This window comes from Rhamphochromis sp. 'chilingali' (genome assembly GCF_963969265.1).
Source record: "Rhamphochromis sp. 'chilingali' genome assembly, chromosome: 11".
Lineage (NCBI taxonomy): Eukaryota > Metazoa > Chordata > Actinopteri > Cichliformes > Cichlidae > Rhamphochromis > Rhamphochromis sp. 'chilingali'.
The window spans coordinates 33058076-33080786 of record NC_137938.1 but is presented as its reverse complement, the minus strand read 5'-3'; the positions used below and the strand labels follow the sequence as shown (position 1 = coordinate 33080786).

Genomic DNA, 22711 nt, shown 5'->3' with positions numbered 1-22711 from the left:
ACAAATGCTATATACAACTGAGTAAAAATACAACGATGCCAGAAAAGATTATTGCACTTAGTGTTATTGCACATGTGTGGATGTGCCATTAGCACTGGTGCAGTTTCTATCTTGAAGATTCACAGAAATCTTGCATGGTTAATCAGTCCTGCCTGCCTGGCCACTTAGGAACTATTTGGTGAGCTATTTTTTACCACTTTTCTACATAGTGTACTGGATGCATCACAGGATGGCATACCAACTTATAACAGCACACAGGAGAATTTTCCTGAGAGCGATAAACTATCCTGAGAAAAATAAAGGTTTCGCCTCACTGGGAATAAACTGCTTTGGCTTTCAAACAGTCATATTTCTAAGATTAAAATAATGCTTCCTTTTGTGGCTGTATTTAAAAAAGAGGGACAGCTTCCTTAGGTGATGGGTGTTCATCCTTCATTAATATTCAAAACACAGTCATTGACATTTTAGACATTTGAGCTGATACTCCTATTCAAAGAGATGCATGCTGAGTGCTCACATACAAATTAGCTCAATTTGGCCTCAGTTGAAGCAATCAATAGTAATGAAGTCAGAGGGTTAAAGCCACACCACTAACATATGAAATGTAAGAAATCTCCCCAGTGGCACAGAATGACACAAATTGGCACAAATTTAACCGAAATCAAGTTTCAGTGTTGGTTTGATGCAGGAAATGTCTATCGTAAGAATGAGTCACATTTAACCCTTTCAGCCACACTAAGTGCTTTTGTAGTCTGAGCTCAACTGACAGCTGGCTTTTCACTATAGCTTAAATTGTGGTAGTTATAAAGATTTGACGTTGCTCCTTTTTATGATATTTCAGATGATGAAGGGTGTCTTCCAACTTTGATTTTGGGGCCTGGATTAAAAGATAAGTGCCAAACGCATAAACACAGGTGTTTAAGTGTGCAGCAGAATTGTTTTGTGCTATGTTCACAACAAAACACTTCTGCAGTAGACATGAAGGTGACTCAGCAACAGTTCTTGCCCTGCAGTTCTGCTTTTCACTCAATGTTGTGCAGAGAAAAAGACTTGAGAGTAATAAGCATTTCACTTCTTGGAACAAACCTAATATATCCTATTCAGTTACCAGCCCACCTTTAGATAACCTGTACATTGAAACCTTTTAATGTAACCTCCCACCTACTGGAAGCAGCATTTAATCCGACCCACAAGCCTCAGCATGAATTGAGTTTCATAAAAGGTTGCTGAACAATGACCCAGATATTGGCAGTGTGGCAGTGGCGCCTCCAGGCTATCTGGGTAGGTCATGTGGGCGTTTACATTTGTGTCAGAGTGGCAGAGCCAGTTGAAATATTGACATGTCCTTCACATGTGACTAGCAATGACTAACTACAAGACATCTGCTTCTCAGAGTGATGTGCAGCCAGGATCTGGCCGATTTTACTGTATAATTTGAGTATAATTAAGTTCATTCTAAAACAAAGAAATCTATTATAGGAAAAACATAATTACATAAGTGTCACTATTAAAGTTTATTTACACAAAGTAAACTTTAAGCAGCGAGCTGTAAGGAGACACTGCTCTTATCAGCTTGTAAAGCTGTAATGATGAACATGTTGGCCAACATTGCTGCGTCTGCTTCCTCTTTGCATATCAGGCAAACACAAGCTTTTAAATGTCAGTACTTACTGCCTCCGGCTTGGTATCCAACAACTCCTCAGTGAAATGTCTGGCCATTTAGATGCTAAATGTTCCGCTGTGTTTACCAGCTAGCTGATTACTAAGTTTGCTGCGGTGCTTGGCAGGTTCATCAAAGAATTTTTAGTGTAGTTTCAAATTAGACTATAGGGAGTGGGACGTGTCAGACCGAACCAAAACAGAACATTAAAAAGAAAAAAAATCTATGAACAAAGGCCTGTTCTCAAACCAGTCATACTGATTCTGCAAAATATTAATGAATCCAAACACAAATACACACAAATACAAGTGAGGCCTGCTCTACAAAGGTGGTTTCGTTTACCCTAACATTACCAGTTGGGCTAACCAAGTAAAATATTTTACAAAGTAGTTCAAACTAAAATATATTTTTTAAAATAAATAAATATGTAACACAGACTGAAGGTCTTGTGTGTGAGAGAGAAAAAATATTGTATTTAATACACTGTATGAATGTATATGTGCTTTAAATAAGACCTACTGGATTAATAATGTTTAGATTATATAGACCAGGCAGGGAAGTAGGCAGGTTTGTTGAATGTGTGCAGACTTGTCAGAATTATATTTGTATCATCAAGAAAGTGGAGGGACGTGACAGACTGCAACTGTTATTCCAGTAAATGTTTAGATGTGCATAATATTGTTTTAGCAACAGTAAAAAAATAAATATTTATAATATAAATAATTCAAGTAGAGCTGTAGCCTACTGGCATTATGCCAAATATAGATTTTTCAGCACAGCCACTTTATTTTTAGAGCCTAAATATTTTAAAGAGTGGCACCAATTTAGCTCGAGTCAAATTCAGTTCTTTATAAAAAATGAATTATTTGTGAAATTTTTTTTAGAACATTCTGGATCCTGATGACACAAAAGATAGCCCTCAGATGTCACTAAGCTCCAGGAGCAACAGACCTGCATCATTATGAGATCATTATATACATGTGGGGCAGACACAATGGAGGCAGGTTGAATTAGCCTCTCTGCCTCAATGACACCCTTCTGTCTCCAAAAATAGAGTGAAACACAGACAAAAACACACACAGTACACTCAGCTTTCTGTTAGTTTCGTCTTGTCCTGAGTGACAGGATTGGAGCTGGTCTGGGGTGGAAAAAAATCTCTTTGGTTACGTTTAATTCATTTAGTCATTAATTTTTTTTGTTTTTATAAAGCCAAATTTAACTGAATGATGAAGAAAGTAGTACTATAAACACCCTTTGTTCTACACAATACTGCAATGAAAGCAATTTTAGGTTCTATGACTCAAACCTCTTTCTCAAACAAATGTCCAAAGCCCATATCAGTTCTACTTCACTCTTCCTTTGTGCTATAAATAACAGCCTGGATGTGGAAGATAGACAGAATCATAAAGGGACCATTATATAAGTCGTGAGCATCTACACAGGCTGACCCTTGGTCTTTCTTCCCAGAGGAGTTGGTCAGATTGATGCTGGCTAGGTCACAGACAGCTGGGGCTTATTTGCCATGTATCCATCCCCAGGCAGAAGCCAAAGAGCTTTACGAGGTAGAGCAACATTCATGTGTAAACACTAGGCAGCAGTCATTTTGAGGAAGTGTGTCCGTGTGTACAGGAAGTTATGGAAGGGAGACTAAAATGCACAACTAATTTCAGTTTTGAACATGTTGGAGAAGATGTAACTCCTCTGTTATAACAATTAGACTTCCCAATACTTAGAAGCATAACGAAATTAAAGATGTCCAAATAGATCCATTAAGTTTTCAATCTAAAAAATCTCTACCTTGTAGTGCAATATTTCTTCAGATTTAATGTTCAGCAAATGACTCCAGCTGAAGATCTTCCAACCATTTATATGAGATAAAATCTTAATACAATCTGATATTTACATATGATACTTTTCATCAAACCAATGTGGCAAATTTAAATGTAAACATGCCACAATTTTGTCTTCCTCGCTGGTTATTTTATCTTTCTTAACAAATGCTTGATCAGTTCTTTGAAGATGGATGGATTTTATTTTTAGAACAGGAGAAAGTGCTTGTGTGAATGGGTGAATAAGGCACGCTGTATAAAAAGTGATTTGAGTACTCAGAGAGTAGAACAGCACTATGTAAGAATCAGTCTATTTACCATATTTATATATGTGAGCAATGATCTTTTGATGATCTTTGGTGAATGGGAATTAAAATATATCCAGAAGATTTAAGCATAATGTAGAAAACATATAAAAATAAGTTAGGAATATCAAGCTTCAAATACTAGCCATTTTAAAATGTCTTATGCAAATGTATTTTTAAAATACTGATAATATTAGTGATAGTGATAATAATATAGTAGGACACAGACTGTATAACCACTGACACATTGTTTCATAGTTGTATCTTTGTCTCTGTTGTCATGGTATTTGCACCAGTGTTTGCTAAAAGCATCTTTCAGATGTTCAGCTGTGACAAACTATGCTTGTGTAATTTGCAAATCTTTTCAGTGGAAAAATATTTGTGGGTGAACAAAGTTTATAGGTTTAAAGCACCAGTAAAACAAACAAAAAGATTCTTCATGTATCAGATGACACAAATCTAAGAAATTTGTGGTTTTTGTGCCCATCATCCACATCTTCCTGTGGCTCAGACAGTAGTGACTGCAGGGCACGGCAATCCACTACACGCCGCGAAAATACAGAAATACAGCATAGCCATGAAATGTTGGAGCCTCTGTACATGTATGAATTTAAGGGGTGTTTACATGTGCCCACAATTACAAATTCATGCCAGTGTTTGTGTAGTAGGATCTCTATCTGTCCCCATGGAGAGCACTGAACTATAGAGTATTAACTTAGGATGAGTCACTGGAACATTCTTGGCTCAGAGGGAGCAAATCACATTTGTTCACTCTTCCCATCTGCCATGTAATGAGGGAAAAGGAGAAAAAACAGGGAACCACACAGACAAATAACATTGTAACTGATGAATGACATCGATTTATTTATACAGCATTTATATAAAACAAACAACATGTGTGCAATACTAAATAAACGTTTTTCGTTAAAGAGAATTGAATTTTCTTTAAAACGCCTATTTAATGTCATAAAATTAATAGGGACTAATACTGCAGTGTTTTTCATTGCTCTACAATTCATAGATCATAGATCAAAGGGTTTGGGTATGCTTATTGTACATGGCTGGGGAAATATACATTCTGCAGGTTAAAAGTTGTGAAATAAAAGTGAGAATACTGACATCAGCCTGTAGGCCTCATTAATTATAAATATATGTTCCTATAATAATAATGGACTGCATTTATATAGCGCTGGTGGAAGCAACAGCTGCCCTGGGGCAGACTGACAGAAGCGCCATCGGCCCCTGTACTGCCTCTGCTATGGTTGGGCAGTCAGCTAAACTCCTTCCCCACATCAAGACTCTGACGACACGATTCCCGGTTCACAGGTTTATTGACACAGGGAAAGGTGAAACTGTAACAAACAGTACAAGGCATAATCACTGTACTTATTCACCATGTACATATATAACGATGAAAATATATTAACCCAGTTTTTTAATATGTCAACATGCAATGTTCATATGAATTACTTCCCTTTTTAAGTCAAATACAAACATCAAATTATGATTTTAACAAGTCTTGCTATAATGAATGCATCCAATACGTTTGTCATTCCCCTTTAACTAGCTCCATAAGCGATTGCTAGCTTAAACTGCATAAGATTGGTTTTATCATTAAACTTACAGAAAAATGAACTTACTTGAAAGAAAGTGGTCTATACATGCACATAAAATATAAAACAAGTCTATACATACCCACAATGCTACCAAAGGCATAGGATGTATGTGGATGCCACTGGATTTATCTGGCTAAGGCCACCATGCTGCACATGCCTTCTCCTTAATTCACAGACTTACTTCCTGTTTACCAATGACATCATGTCCTATTACAGACTACAGGTTTTAAGGTGGCACCAGAGAGTTACAATTGCATATTTAAACATTTACCAAATCCAAGAAAACAGTCTACCTTAAAAACTTTTGATATCAGAACACTCCCCGCCTGGCGTGATTAACGCCACCACACTTTGTCAATGACAGTTCAACACCTAGACATCTGAAGCCAGAAGAAGTACTATTTCTGTAATGGGTCTCACAAACAATGTTTCTCCTCCTGGCTTGATGACCTTGACCTCGACCTGGCGAACTTTACCATCTTTGCTTTGGAAGGTCTGTGTTACCAGACCAAGTGGCCACTTATTTCTTTGTACCTGACTGTCCTTGAGGAGAACAACATCCCCTGGCTTAATGTTTGGGTTAGATGACTGCCACTTCCTACGTGATTGCAATGTTGGAAGGAACTGCTTGCGCCACCTGTCCCAGAAGGTGTTGGACAGGTGCTGGACTTGTCTCCACTGATGCTTGTAGAGGTCAGCGGCTCCAAACTCTCCTGGAGGAGCAGGAACACAGTTTACCTTCTGTGTTAGAAGAGCAGCTGGCGTAAGAATGAATGAGTTGTCGGGGTCAGTTGTTACAGGAACAAGAGGCCGGGCATTAATGATGCCTGCTACTTCTGCCATGAAAGTTACCAACACTTCATGGGTCAGCTTCCCCTTGAGCTGGAGGAACATGGAGTCAAGAATCCTTCTAGCCAGACCAATCATCCTTTCCCACGTTCCACCAAAGTGGGAGGCATGTGGAGGGTTGAATGTCCAAGAGCATCCTTGGGCTGACAGATAAGACTTGACACCACTGTGGTCGATGTTAGAAGGTATCTTCAAGGACTAACAAGCACCCACAAAGTTAGTGCCTCTGTCTGATCGAATACTTTTGACCGGCCCTCTAACTGCTAGAAACCGCCTTAATGTGTTGATAAAGCTGGATGTGTCGAGGGATTCTATGACTTCAATATGTACGGCTCTTACGCCCATACATGTAAAAATCACGGCCCACCTTTTGCTGTGTGAGAGGCCTCCTCTAGTCCGGCGTGCAGAAACACTCCAAGGACCAAACACATCAAGGCCAACATTTGTGAAGGGAGGGTCTGTTGAGAGACGATCTGCCGGAAGGCTGGCCATTTTTTGGCAGCTTACTGGAGCTCTAAGTCTTCTGCATGTCACACATCGGTAGATGATGCTGCTCACTTTTCTCTTTCCACCAACTATCCAAAATCCAGCTGCACGGACGGCCCCTTCCGTAAAGAGACGCCCTTGATGGTGAACTTGTTCGTGGTACTGTCTAATGAGCAGGGTTGCAATATGATGATTCCCTGGAATAATCACAGGAGTCTTCTCACTCTGAGCAAGACTCAAATAGTGAAGACGACCTCCGACTCTTAGTAGGCCATGTGCATCAATAAAGGGATCGAGACTTTTCAGAGGACTACTTCTGGGAACCTCTTTGTGTATTATGATACATTTGATCTCCTCGCCATAAACCTCTTCTTGGACTGTTCGAATGATGATGTCTGAGGCTTGGGTGGATTCCTCAACACTAAATCCTGTCTTACAAAGATGCCAGCCCTTACAAGGTTTGTTTGTTGTGATCATGTTGTAACAACTGGCAATATGTTTCAGATGGGCGATTGCACGAGTCAGTGACTGCCACGAAGAAAACTTGGTGAATCGTTGGGACCCAAGTTGCTTGGATGCTGTGGCAGTGCTTAATGTGGACACAAGCGGTCGGATGTCTGGATCTGAACCTGGGTCCACAAGATCAAAGGTGATGTCAGGGATGTCTTGCTCTGGTTTGGACAGAAACCTGGGTCCACTAAGCCAGTTGGTGTCTTTTAAAGTGCCTGCAGCAACAGAACGCGTTGCATGGTCTGCAGGGTTCTGGTTTGTGGCCACGTAGTGCCACTGGCGTGGACTGGAGGATCTTCGAATGCGCAGGACCCGATTACTTACATACACATAAAAACGCCTGGTCTCACTACAAATGTAGCCCAGAACCACCTTACTATCTGTGTAATAAGTCACAGCATTAAGCTGAAGATCAAGTTCTGCTGAGATCAGGTCTGACAACTCAACAGCCAGTACTGCTGCACAGAGCTCTAATCTCGGGATTGTGTGCTCTGGACGAGGAGCCAGCTTGGCCTTTCCCATGACAAACCCCACATGCTGGTTTCCAGCAGTGTCTGTGACTCTAAGATATGCTACTGCAGCAATAGCTTTTGTTGAAGCGTCAGAGAAAACACACAATTCTCTGTTGACAGCTGTCGATGGTGAAGTTTCAGTGTAGGGTCTGGGTATCGTCAGACTTGACAACTCTGTCAGTGAAGCTCTCCACGAGGCCCAAGCTTCCTCCTTGTCTCGAGGTAATGGCGCATCCCAGTCACCATTCTCAGCAGTGAGCTCTCGCAGAATGGCCTTGCCTTGTATGACAACTGGTGCTACAAACCTAAGAGGGTCGTAGAGACTGTTAATGATAGATAAGACTCCCCGGCGAGTATAAGGTTTCGTCTCCTGGGAGACACTGAAGACAAAGCAATCTGTTTGAAGGTTCCAGTTGAGCCCGAGACTGCGCTGCATCGGTACTGTGTCTGCATCAAGGTCAAGCTCTTTAGAATCAGAATCAGAATCAGAAAGGGGTTTATTGCCAAATGTTGAGCAGGTTTACAACATTAGGAAATTGCTGCGGTGCTTCAGTGCACTTGCTTAAGGTCACTTGCATAGTCTCTTGAAGGAAAGGCTCTCATGACCTCCTTCTTGTTTGCTGCGATCTTATGCAGCCTCAGGTTAGACCTGGAGAGGACATCCTGTGTCTTCTTTAACAAGTTGATAGCTGCTTCGACTGTAGGCAGAGACTTCAGTCCATCATCCACATAAAAGTCTCGCATCACAAAATGCTTTACATCAGGGTCAGCATGGAACTCACTGACTTGAACGGATTGATGCAGGCCGTAAATAGCCACTGCAGGCGAGGGGCTATTCCCGAACACGTGGACTGTCATGCGGTAGTCCACGATATCTTTGGAGAGGTCATTATCACGGAACCATAGAAACCTCAAGAAGTTTCTGTCCTCTTCTCTGACCAAGAAAGAGTAGAACATTTGTTCTATGTCTGCTGAGAATGCAACAGCTTCCTTTCTAAAGCGAATCAATACACCCAGCAGTGTGTTGTTCAGATCAGGCCCCGTCAACAGCACATCGTTGAGTGACACACCATTGAATCGAGCACTGGAGTCAAAAACTATTCTGATCTTCTTTGGTTTCTTGGGATGGTACACACCGAATGTTGGTAAATACCATCGCTCTTCCTCCTCACCCAACGGAGGAGCCAACTCTGCATGACCATTTTTGAACATCTGTTCCATGAAGCTAAGGAAGTGTTCCCTCATTTCAGGCTTCCTCTCAAAGTTGTGAATGAGAGACTTGAGACGCTTCAGTGCCTGAGGCCTGTTGTTAGGAAGCTGCTGACGTGGACTCTTGAAGGGTAAAGGGGCTACCCAGCTGTTATTTGTGTCTTTCTGTAGTCCAGCCTTCATTATTTTCATGAATGAAGCGTCCTGAATTGAAGGAGCAACTTGGTTATCCTCTTTGGTCCTCTTGAACACATTGCATCCAAGATGGTCAACATCGCAGATGGACTCTTGTTCAGGACATGTTGGAAGATGGTCTGCAACCTGGATGGCGCTATACCTTTCTTTAACACAAAACACATTAGGGCATGGGTTAAAGATAGATGGCCTTCGCAGCTCTGTGGTATTTGTATAGAAGGAGCTGATTGCTGATGGCCTATGGACACTGCCGAGACACACGTTGCCCACAACAACCCACCCCAGATCTAACTTCTGAGCATAGGGCTGGTTGTGTGAACCATTCACTTGTTTGCGGACTTTATGTAGTCTGATAACGTCCCGCCCTAGGAGAAGCATGATCTGGGCATTTGGGTCCAGATCTGGGATGAGGTGTGCCAGTGACTTTAAATGTGCATGATGAATAGCGACATCAGGGGTTGGAATCTCATCCCTGTTGTTGGGAATTTCATTGCATTCTGTGAGACTGGGTAATGGAATGCGGACAGTCCCATCAAGAGATTCCACCTCATAGCCACTTGCCCTCCTACCTGCTGATTCTTTTACTCCTGCACATGTTCTCAGTATGTATGGCGCACATGGGCTTTTGTCACCAAACACTTCAAAAAACTGTGAGCGAACTAACGACCTGTTGCTTTGCTCATCCAAAATTGCATACAGCTTCACTGCTTTTTCTGTGTTCCCAGCTGGATATACCTTCACGAGGCATATTTTGGAACAGGATCGGTCCATCAGATCTCCCCCACAAACCTTTGTGCATTTGGCTGTGATGTCCGATTGAGGCAAAGTTTCAACTTCCTCCCCGCCATGGTCTGGAGCAGGGTCCTTCACTTCTATCCAAGGTGCAGGCCCTGGATGTAGAGCTGTGTTGTGCCTTTCACTTTTGCACTCAGAACACTGCACTTTGACCTTGCAATCCCTAGCAAGGTGCGATGATGCTGAACAGCATTTGAAACACAAATTGTGCTCCTTCAAGAACATCTTGCGCTCATCAATCGGTTTTTCTCTGAATGCACGACATTTGCGTAATGGGTGTGGTTTCCCATGAATGGGGCATACTTTATCACAATCATCAAGCTTTGATGAGAACTTACTAGAATCAGAACTAGCTCTGGAGGATACGTCCGTTTTACAGACTGAGATTCTTCTATGCTTGTTTGGCTGCCACGCTAACTTTTCAGTCCTGGGGCTGATGTCTGTCTGAGTGATGAAGTTGAAGCTTGGATCGTTGGCAATGCTAGCCTCCTGGCTAACAAACTCTACAAAAAAGGTAAAGGGCGGATACGGCACATGCTCTCGCCGCTTGTACGATGCGCCAGCTGAAGCCCACTTTTCTTGCAGACGAAAGGGGAGCTTCTGCACGATTGGGTTGACACCTCTTGCTGTGTCGAGGAATGAAAGTCCAGGTAGGTCTCCTTCATCCTTAGCCGAAAGAAGTTCCATCAGAAGATCACTCAACTTTGTTAACTTAGTATAGTCTCGATTTCCTACCTTTGGAAATGTGTTAATGCGCTTGAAGAGAGAATCCTCTATTGCCTCTGTTGAGCCGTAGGTTCTATCAAGTCTTTCCCATATCATATCCAGCCCAGCTCCTGGATGATTAACATGAATTGCTCTGATCTGCTCTGCGTGTTCTTTTGACTCCTTGCCAAGCCACTTTAAAAGAAGATCCATCTCTTCACTCGCAGTCAAATCTAAGCCACTGGTTGCAGATAGAAATGAGCGTTTCCAGGCTCTGTAGTTCTGTGGCTTGTCATTAAATTGAAGTAAGCCTGTAGACACAAGTTCACCGCGTGCAAGATATCTCACAAAATCATTTGGGTTGGGGCTGCCATAGTTGGCGTTAGGAGATATGGGATAGGCTGAGGGAAATGCACCACTATAGTCATTTTGAGATCTGAGATTCTGGGTTGGGGTAGCAGAACTGTGTTCAAATCTTACTTGTCGTGGCTCGTGAACATCTTCTTCCTTACAGATCTGAACTCCATGTGAGCTGGGGAACGGCTGTGATTTTGTTGGCGTAACACTTTCATGCCGCTGATGCTCTGTCTCTGATACTTTGCCTTGGTCCGCAACATACTGTTGTGTTCGTTGAATAGTTTCTAGAGGGTCAGAATCTAGTACAAGGTCACAACTACGTCTTTCACTATTGATATCAGCTGCAGCTTCTAGCACTTCTGCCTCCGCAATGGCTGCAGCAGTTTCTTTCTTATATTCTAGCATTTGCATTGAGGCTTCCAATTTAGCCTTTTCTAGTTTTAGGTTTATTTCCTCCTCAGCATAAGAAAGACGAGCCTTTGCTGCTTCTGCACGTGCTCGTGCCTTGGCTGCAGCAGACCCAGTTGATGATGCATAGGAGTGCACAGAAGGAGCGTGCGAATGCGTTTTTGACATGGTTGTTTCTTCTGACTTGGACTGAACAATTTCTCAGCGAATCTCTGCTTAGATGTGCTAATTGTCCATTAGTTGATTGTGATGATGGTCTCCCTACCATCTGTCGGCATTTCCACGTTATCTTGCCCGCTAGGAAGTGTGGTTTCACTGTACTGCCTCTGCTATGGTTGGGCAGTCAGCTAAACTCCTTCCCCACATCAAGACTCTGACGACACGATTCCCGGTTCACAGGTTTATTGACACAGGGAAAGGTGAAACTGTAACAAACAGTACAAGGCATAATCACTGTACTTATTCACCATGTACATATATAACGATGAAAATATATTAACCCAGTTTTTTAATATGTCAACATGCAATGTTCATATGAATTACTTCCCTTTTTAAGTCAAATACAAACATCAAATTATGATTTTAACAAGTCTTGCTATAATGAATGCATCCAATACGTTTGTCATTCCCCTTTAACCCTTTAGAGCCGATCGGAGCGGGAACGCTCTGTTATGCGTAACTATTTTTAAATCCCAGTAGCACTGCAACCACGTAAGCTAGCGCAAAAATTTTTTTTTGCATATGAAACCGGAGGAGTTGTACTTACATCTGATGCCATCAGCTTGTCCTAGGTCACGGTTTCCTTCCACATAAAGCTTTGCAAAAACTGCATAAAAAGCGCTTGCAGGAACAAAAACATAATATTCCAGAAACACGCTTTACCGATCTGATCAGCTGTTCAAAACACTTCCTACGTTGGAATAGACGTCAGCGCGAACTTTTGCATTTCCGCCATTACCTGCCCGAAACCGGAAGTGACGTCATTTTCGCGGAAATGTAGTCTTTTTTGCGATCAGGGCCTCAGGGCCTATACTGCTCTTTTTAAAAGTTATCTTTGACTTTATGACTTTCTGTGTCGTTTCTGGGATGCTTAGGACTCATATTGCACTGCTGAAAATAGTTTATTTTGATGCATATGCTGCTTTTTTGCAAATTTGCAGTATAATATTTATTTTCGTTTTTCCTGCAGTGTATAAAAATTCAAAAATAAAACTATGAAGACACTCAAAATAAATTTCCTGTGGTGGGAAACTATTTTGTGCAACTTTTTTGTATTTACAGTTTTGAGGGATAAGACTCTTAAATTTCTCTAACTACAAATATATGTTAAAAAATCAAAAACGATTTTCAATTTTTTTGTAGTTTATTGCACTTTTTTGCAATTTATGTAATTACTATGCACTTAATGAATACATATTATTAAAATCTGGGCTATAATGGTTGTATTGATGTATAGCAACTTGAAATGCTCCCAAAAATGGCTCCACAGCATGTAAAAATATAATATAAGCTCTGGCGGACTTGGTTCTATGGTAGGTCTTAAAGGGTTAACTAGCTCCATAAGCGATTGCTAGCTTAAACTGCATAAGATTGGTTTTATCATTAAACTTACAGAAAAATGAACTTACTTGAAAGAAAGTGGTCTATACATGCACATAAAATATAAAACAAGTCTATACATACCCACAATGCTACCAAAGGCATAGGATGTATGTGGATGCCACTGGATTTATCTGGCTAAGGCCACCATGCTGCACATGCCTTCTCCTTAATTCACAGACTTACTTCCTGTTTACCAATGACATCATGTCCTATTACAGACTACAGGTTTTAAGGTGGCACCAGAGAGTTACAATTGCATATTTAAACATTTACCAAATCCAAGAAAACAGTCTACCTTAAAAACTTTTGATATCAGAACAGCCCCTCTGGCCAACACCAGTAGGCGGTAGGGTAAAGTGTCAGATGCGCTTCCCAAACCCCTGAGCCACGGTCGCCCTATACTCAGTCCTGTATCAAATATCTTGATCTTAATTCATACAGTTCAACTGTTCTGTGTGTATGGAACTTTGCCTTTGTTTTATGGTGTCTCTTCATATAATGGCAGCAAAAATGAGGGTTTAAGTTACTGGGTATCATTTCTATTTTATTTTTATCGTTTTTAAATAGTGTGAATTCATAACAACAGTGATCCCTGCTTTTAGTGTACTGTAAGAACAGCCATGGTTACTTCTTGCTAACTCGACACACTTTAGTTCAAAACACCTCACATGTGGGAATAAATTCCTCTCACCGTCAGCTGATCATTTGTGATATTATTCATAAAAAATCATGTAAAGTTCATCACATCCTTGAATACAAAATTCCAATACTTAACCAGCAAAAATCAATTCTTGACTTTATTTGTAGATATAATCATTTCCACTGCAAACTTAAGCTTTCTAAATAACCTATATTCAGTTTTCTGTTGCCTGTACATATACCTAATGAGGTTACTATAGAATCTGTGGCAAGATCTGAAAACTGCTGTTCACAAACGCTGTCCATCTAATCTGACTGGGCTGGAGCTGTTTTGCAAAGAAGAATGGGCAAAAATTTCAGTCTCTAGATGTGCAAAGCTGGTAGAGACAGACCCTAAAAGACTGGCAGCTGGAATTGCAGCAAAAGGTGGTTCTACAAAGTATTGACTCAGGGGGCTGAATAATTACGCACACCCCACTTTTCAGTTATTTATTTGTAAAAAATGTTTGGAATCATGTATGATTTTCGTTCCACTTCTCACGTGTACACCACTTTGTTTTGGTCTTTCATGTGGAATTCCAATAAAATTGATTCATGTTTGTGGCTGTAATGTGACAAAATGTAGAAAAGTTCAAGGGGGCTGAATACTTTTGCAAGCCACTGTAATTATGTCATTTTTATCAGCTATGGAGTCCATTTTAAATATATTAACATTCATAAAATTATTATTTGTTAAACAAGGTACAGAAGTAATAAATTATTTTATGTATCAGTTATTAACGTAATCAGTTAACTAAAAGTTCCATTAGTTTAATTTAAGATTATTAATTAATTTATAATGGTTATAATTAAGGTTGACTGAATACTATTAATCAGTACCATAGCAGTCATGATGGATTGCTTCCAAATGTTTGTTTTACCAGGATCAAAATATTTAATGGCTGCTGACTTTCTGAGTGGTAAATAAAAACAATGCAAGGCAACGATTCAGAAGTGCGCTCCTAAATCTTATGCTTCATTTGAATAAAAGTGGATTTAAAAAACAAAAACAAAAAGCAACAAAAGGTTTTAGATACAGCACTGTGCACCGATATTAACAATGATCAGGTGTGTGTTTGTTCCAGGTACTGTAGCTGTGATCGGCCTCGACCCAGTGAGCAGAACACATCCTTACACTAACAAGTGCTGCGATGTTATCAAACTGGCATGACACTACCTTCATTCAGAGCAGAATAAGAGCTGCATTCTTCGCCGTCTCTCCAACCTCATATTTTCATTCCATTTACCATTTTCTATTTTTTTGCAGTTCAAATGACAAGATCAGTAATACATTTAGGATCCATCAATTTACGTGCTTGATTTAATTAAACTGTCTGAGTGCAAAGCAGGAGGAATCAACTCTGCAAAAAACTGTAAGAAGCGAGAGCATGTGTTGTTGGAGATTCTCGAAACTGATGTTTAGTCAGCAAATTCATCTATAGGGTGATAGATGGTTTCTGTCTCTTCAATCAGATAAGGTCTTGGCTAATTTTCAAGGACATAGAAGCTCTCAGCGAAGGCGGTCGCACTTTCTCCTCTCCTCCTCACCCTTATCTTCCCTGCTTCGCCTCTATGTCCTTGTCTTGTCTTGTGTGAATTTACTTTCCCTGGAACAGTCTCTCACTGTCGTTCTCTAAACCTAAAAGAGAATTATGGATTTGATCAACTGGTCTCTGAGTGCTATTGACACCCTTTTCTCAACGAGAAGTCGGGGCTCGGGAGAGCCTGAGTGCCCTGGAGGGACTTTCCCTGCCGGTTACACGATGGACGGGTGGCAGAACTGGAGGACCGTGTGCCTGGCGGGACTGTCGATCGAGGACGCTGAAGATATCTACCTATTCGGAACCATGATAACAGGGTTCATGCTGATCGGCGTTGGCTTAGCCCTGGTTTATCAGAGAAATAAGAAAGCGGAACCGGCTGTTCAAACCCCCACAAGGCTGCCCGCTGGATTCGAAGCGACGGGACGAGGTGCGACCTCTCACAACGAACGTAATATGGTCAACACCTTGGAGACGCTTACAGCTGCTGTGAAGGCTCAAAACAACACCATTGAGCGTATGAGGGGAAACATCAGAGAGAGGCCTGCTCAAAATGAGACCCTTGAGCGACAGTTGGAAAACATCGCGGAACGGATCACTGCAGTTGTGAGGTCTCAGAATCAAAAGACTGACAACACCACGGAACAGAAGTTTGATACCATCATGGGGAGGCTCGCAGCTCTTCAACGGGAGATCGAGAGACCAGCCTCGGAGTGCTAGAATTCGAGCTGCTCACAAAGGAGAAATCAACAATATTCAACATTCGGACACCACGGCCCCAGCTGCAGGCCCAAGGCTGGAGCCCACCAAAACCACTCCCTGATAACGACTGTGTGATGACTATTCTTCCCGCCCCATGAAGGACACCTGGATTGGCTGGAGGACTGTTTACTTAGCCTGATAGGCCGAAGGACACTGTCTCAGCTAAACTATGGACACGCACACACACACACTTACACTGATAAGCACTCACTCATCCCCCTCCCTTTCCAACGCCTTCAATGCTTGTGCCCTACCGGGGATGATAGCAGTCAACTGGACCAGCACAGATGCTGCAGGACCGGATGCGCTGTCTACGCCGGCTCTCTCTTACCCTTTACCCGCCCCTGTTGCTTGTCTCGTGTTTCTATGGTGTATTGATAGTCATGTGCTTTTGTGCTGAGGTGTTTTTTCTTTTATCAAACTGTTCTCCCACTAGGAGCTCAGTCTGAGTGGAGTTTTTTTTCTCCTCCTCTTACCTCATGTAGTGTATTTTCGTTGTTTTTTTCCTATCAGCCTACCTTCTGACATGTCTGCCCAATGTGATGTTTGTGTAAAGTTGGTCAGAAGGTTCCTTTGTGAGTGCGCATGCGCCATTAGCGTGCTGCCTGCTGTAACCCCTAATTTCCCTCGGGATGAATAAAGTATTCTGATTCTGATTCTGATTCTGAAATTTTCAAGCTTTAAAAACAAATACTGCAAACTAGGCCTAGTGTCTGACTTGAAGTGTGGAGAGCTCGCTCAGAGCAGAAATTTATGAGCAGAGAGGAGTTCTGGATGGAGCCAAGTGTCCATGACCTCTGAATAAAAACCCTGAAATGGTCTACATAGCCAGAAGGCGTGAAAGAAGTCATCATCTTAAATGTCAACAATGTGGACATCTGCTGCAGTACATTTTATGGCTGCTAAGATGAACCAAATGAATGACACATTTTATTAAGCAGCATTGCAGATTGTGGAAAATCATCAATCATTCATCTTCCTCTCACCGGCAGATAGTTTCAGGTCCAAAGTATCTTATAGTTTGCCTATTGGGCAGTTTTGTACATTCAGGGATTACATATTTTTGTGTTATATTTCAATAAACCATGTGATTTCTTTTTTAAATCTCTTCAATAAAAAGATCAAAATGCATAATTTACTCATTTAATATTGCCTGTATCTAAACTGTTACACAGCCTTTGTGTCGCAGATCACAGCAATGGATTCCCCTTTATTGTGATGGATGTTCGCACTTAGGTTCCATATTTGCTGCAGTAAATACTTCCCTGGGGCAACAAATGTGTAATAATCCACGGCTGAAAATAGCCTCTTCAAATACCATTTGCTCTTGTTTAAATAACATTTGCTAATATTTTCTAAAAAAGATGTCTACATTGCATCTGTTATAGAAAATTTAACACTTGTTAAAATAATGTAAAGATTCTAACAAATAGCAATTAAAACATAAAACACACACATACACACAATTATACTGAAGTTTTAGCTTGTTACATGCACCTAATCATTGGATCTGTTTAATGATTTACTGCATCTCTTCAGTAGGCGAGACTTAGGGCTACAATCTGGTGGGGAAAGATGAAAACTGTTGAATGATCGATTTTGAACTTTGAGTTAAAACTCTGTTGTATGACTCACAGATATTAATAGCCATGACTTCACTGAAAGACCTTTGTATATTCCATCTTTTTACAAGTTTACAGCCATCACTCGTACCTGTATCATTACTAACAAATTTTAGGTCAAAACATTTTTAACTTAACCAAATGAAGTAATTCAGAGGTTATCATTGTAAATAACAGCAATTATATTGTGGAGGACAAAATGATTCCTGGTTTATTTTTGTTCTCTTTTACATTGCAACAAGCCCAGAGAGACCTAATTCTCATTGATGTCTTATTGATCAAGTATTTAGAGCAGCACCTCCTCTATCTGTTCACTGAAGCTTTAGGCAGAATCCCCTTTACACCTCTTTAGTAAGGTGAAAGCTAATTCACGCTGGGCTCAATATGCCAGCATCTCATTCTGTCAGTGGATAAATTTAAAAGCAATACATCCTTTGAAGAGAATTCGAACACCGCTGAAAGGAGGAGGACTGTTGACAGATTAATTGTTATATTTTTAGTAAAATGACACATTTTACACCTATACCTAAAATGTTTCCATTGTTCCATATTTATTGTTGTAGAAAAGAGAATTGTAAACAAACTCTTTTCATAGCATTTCTGTTTAGTTTTTTTTCCTCCTCAGAAATGATTTGTAAAAATAGACTGAACATAACACGAGCCTGAAGCAAACTAACTACCTAATGACTGATCCATTCTGTAGCATGGAGGAGTCGGGATTTTGAAAAACAGTTTGAAGGTGTCAGCAACACATTTGTTTTCCATAATAGTTTTTATTACTGTTCATTACATCAGCAGGTACAAATTTTATCATGTTTAATGTTAATTAGTTTCTATTGGAATTCCAACAAAAGGTAAAAACTAAAAGTTAAATATAACTTTTAAAACTCTAGCTCTATAAATAAATAACTGAAAAATAACTGTAATAGTAACAAAACCTTAGATATAATATCAAGAATAGCAAAAAAACGTCCTCAGACTTAGTCAGAAATTGATTGTTCCAACCATAGCAAGAAATTCACATGCAGCATTGTGCAATATCACTTTTAAAGACAATTTCTTTTACTCCACATCAAGATTACTACTATCAAAAAAGTAATCCATTACATTATAGCCCTACTTTCAGAAACAAAATTTGTACAAATAATTATTCCATTCCATTTGTTTGTGATATTGTTCAGAGAGTTGGTAGCTCATTAAATCGACCTCTCAGTGTATTGACTTTATGTCATTACATATTTGATATTGGCAGCATCCCCTCCATCACATAATCAGGTTCCTTAATTTCACTCAGAGTGACAGCTTTAGCTAAAGGCATCATTCTCCTCCACAGGCCTCACCACCAGTGTTATGGAGCTGTACTTAGCTTGTTTGCACTTCTTCATAATTTGAAGGCATTATCAGCTGACATTCATGTTATAACCCTTGCAAAAAATAATGCAAATACTTCAATATGTAATTTCAATACTCTATATTATTTTGCTTGTGTTATTTTGTAATTTATTAAAGTCAACACCACTACTGTAAACCTTCCCAACAACAGGACACAGGCTATGAAGACTTTGCCAGGACTCAACTGAGAGGCACGAATATGCACAACATTCATTCAGGAAACTGAGACTGGCATCTTTGGTTTTCTGTCTTTTTCATTTACATTTGCTGTATGTTTAAGTTAATGCACCAGAAATACTGTGAGCCAGAAATATTAGGTTGGACTCTGGACTCAATAGATCTTGAAAAAAAGTTGAATTGTTGAAGTAGAATTGCTGCATTTTGTGTTTGGGTAGTCTGCAAAAACCTTTTATCATTGTGTGAGAGTTGGAGGCAATTAGCTGTTTATCTAATAATTTTTGTTTACTAAGGTTTAAAGTTAGAAAAAAGGAATGTTAAACAACCTTAAATTACATTGAGCAGAACACTGCCTCTGCATTGCAGGTTTTAACACCAGGCAACTACAAAGAAATATTACTTGGATGTTTGTAAGTATGTGGGGGAGGAGGAAAAAACAAAAGTTCATTTTAGTTACGACTGCCTGAAATGTTGTTAAATGATGTTTTCAGTAGGTGAAGCAGGCTGGCGAGATGAAAACACCACAAGGCATGACAGTTCTGTGGGTACCACCATAATGTAAAGGGGACAAGAATGTGTGAAATGTGTCCTATGTGGTCCCTACCTTGGTTTCAACCCTTGCAGCAAGTTGAATGCTTGGCCACATCCCTTTCAGCAGTCATGTCACAGTAAGTGTTTTGATTTTAACAGCTGCTGGAGGTTAAAGTGAGATCAGTTAAAATGTTTGAAGCCACAGAAATCAGCACTATCTGCAACAGAAGAAACAGATGTTTCCAGCTCTGTGGGATTTTGCTCATTTTGATCTTTTTTCAAAAACTGTAATTAATCTGGTGATTTCATGGGGCAGTAATGTGAATTACAACCCCATCAAAATGAACTACACAAAGTTTTTTGTGTCTGGATCGTAATCTATAAGTTTGCATTATACGTTAAGCGCACATAAACACATATTTGCCTACAGTGTATGTACTGGTCCAACTACTTGCACAAGTACATACAACATATGTTGCTTAGTTATGGCGTTTCATGTATGCCCTGCCTGCTAGCATCTTGCACACTGCTGTTATGTGCTGGATTGTTTCAGGGGCATCTTTACACAGCACATGGGATCTTGCCTGGTGTGATGAACTCCAGCCTTTATAGATCTTGTGCTCAGAGCTTGCCTCTGTGGAACCTTCTGGCTAACAGAAGGCCGGACAGTCCTGATCCTTAAGGACCCCCAGAAGGGACCGGCCCCATCCAACTACCGGCGAAGTGATTGAAGCTTTCTAACATCTTGCTGCATGTAGAAAGTGATCTGAGCTTCATCTCATCTCCTTCTTTTACACAACATCACTGTTGGTCTTCTAGTCAAGTATGTCACAGTGACTTATTGGATGCGTGTTACCAGCTAATTTGTCTTATGATTTACATATGAAAATAAAGTCGAAGACTGACTGACTGACTGAAGGGTGGCCAATTCATCGTCTGCATTCATATGTGGAGCATTCAGATCTCAACCTTAAAACAATATTCAACAAACTTGTAAGTATATCTTTATATTTTCACCATTTGAGTGTTATAATACATTTAGATTTTGTTATTGTTAATGTTTTTTTATTGTCTCTTTACATAGAAATTACAGATGGAACAATATGTATTCATTCTATTGCATATATTCTATGTCAATAAATGAACAGTGTTTGTCTCTTTTTAGTTTAATATTGACCAAAAATAAACACTGAAAAAGAAAATGAAAGACATCTTTCAACAATGTGACAGAGGGCTTAACTTTTGGACTCTTAGCTGTAAGACGTCCCCCAGAGCCATTCAAACTACATCAAAGTGATGAAGTAATAGATAAACAATTAAATGACAGAAAAGTTCCTGTTTTTTCATAATGTAGTATAAAAAAAAATCTGTTTCTTTCTCTTGTGTCTACAGTAAAATAAGTAAACAAATAATTTATCTGGGCAATTAGACTGTTAGAACAATTTTTACTGTAATTTTTATACATTTATTTCTTACAATTTAAGTATCTCCTCTGTCAGTATCGCCTCTGTCAGTGCGCCCCAGGGTGGCTGTGGCTACAATGTAGCTTGCCATCACCAGTGTGTGAATGTGTGTGTGAATGGGTGGATGACTGGATATGTAAAGCGCTTTGGGGTCCTTAGGGACTAGTAAAGCGCTATATAAATACAGGCCATTTACCATTTACTATATCTAGTGTCGTATATTTTCAAAACACACGTCACAACAACTTTGAACTTCACCCCAGCATTAACAACAATAAGCTTTCATCAAATATCCCCAAACTTTAATTTAATTTATCACAAATTACCCAAAATTACCATGGACATGTCACCCGAAATCTACTTACCAGATTTTATAATTTACTTTAATTTAACCACTCCTGAGCCAATTTAAAGGTTGAGATCTTCCATTCGGCGAACAGATAATTTAGAATTCATCCAATGTGCACAAATTTGCATTTTCTTTGAACAGGCTTGTGCTTACCTTTAAATCTTTTTAGACCGGTCTCGTGTCCGCCTCATATCAGATCACACCTTTCCGTCTGCACCTTCTGTGCTCTGCAAAAGCATGCAGTTTCCTGTCAGCCTGCGACCTAGTTTACACTCAGAGCTGGCCCTCTCTTATTAAAATACATAAAAGAATATATAATCAGCAAATAAGCACTAAGAATATATATTTATTTATTAACAATAGTAATCTTCTTTTTTTTAACATATCCCCAAAGTAAACTTTTAAAGTCATTATTTTCTGAGCTTATTCTCATTCTCAAAAGCATGTTATGTCATTCTTTAACTGATTAACACGTCAGTCAGAGAAAACTGGAAACAAATGCAAAGTAATGCAAAAGCTCTAAAGTTGGTGTTTTATTTATACCTATTTCCTTCTCTTTACAGTGAAATCAGAAATGGGCTGCTTCCCAACACTGACTCTCCTCTTCTTTGGTAAGATCCCAAATTTGTATAATGGAAATGTGTGATTTGAATTGTAAAGTTGAAAAGGAAGCCATAAAAAACATTCAATTATGAAAACAGTGTGTCAAAAAGAATTATATGTTTCATTTTATTAAAACTTTGAGGAGGTGCAAAGAGGTGAAACAATAACTTGATACTCCTTTTCCAGGCATTATATAAACCCCTAAAAATGATCTTCTAAAGCTATACCTTTGACACTGTGCATAACATGAACTACTCCCATGCAGACACTTCCTCAACTCTCACTCATAAATTTTCAGGGACAAGAACTTCACGTCTCTCTTTTATGAGCAACTGCTCTGCTCCATGTGTCTGTTTCAATGGAGAGCTGCAGAGCATACACAAACAGATATTGTGTAAATGCAAAAAAGCAGTCCAATATATTTGTTTAATATGCACACAGAAGGATATATACTGGAAGGACAGTGTTACAGTGTTGCCCATTGTTATTTGAACTGGAATCCATAAAAGAGCCCAAAATCAAGTCTTTCAGGAGCAACTCAGCGCTGAGTTGCTA

General features: G+C 39.9%; 2 protein-coding genes across 2 annotated transcripts in view; both read right to left on the bottom strand.

Annotated features, from left to right (window-relative positions):
- Window positions 1-5567, bottom strand: part of dgkb (diacylglycerol kinase, beta) — a 96455-nt gene extending 90888 nt beyond the window's left edge. Inside the window, exon 1 of the mRNA XM_080895866.1 lies at window positions 5490-5567. The gene's annotated coding sequence lies outside the window, so the exon portion shown is untranslated. The remainder of the gene's footprint in view (window positions 1-5489) is intronic.
- A 2699-nt stretch (window positions 5568-8266) lies between these two features.
- Window positions 8267-13339, bottom strand: LOC308406178 (uncharacterized protein). The gene is made up of 2 exons (XM_080897045.1): window positions 13120-13339; window positions 8267-11861 (listed from the first exon to the last, which is right to left on the bottom strand). Exon 2 carries the CDS (start codon window positions 11602-11604, stop codon window positions 8317-8319), a length of 3288 nt encoding a protein of 1095 aa, XP_080753171.1. The 5' UTR covers window positions 11605-11861; window positions 13120-13339; the 3' UTR covers window positions 8267-8316.
- Between the last annotated feature and the right edge of the window lie 9372 nt (window positions 13340-22711).

Bases quoted from the DNA above. Each gene is read 5' to 3' on its own strand.
- LOC308406178 (XM_080897045.1), bottom strand. From the start codon at position 11,604: ATGTCAAAAACGCATTCGCACGCTCCTTCTGTGCACTCCTATGCATCA.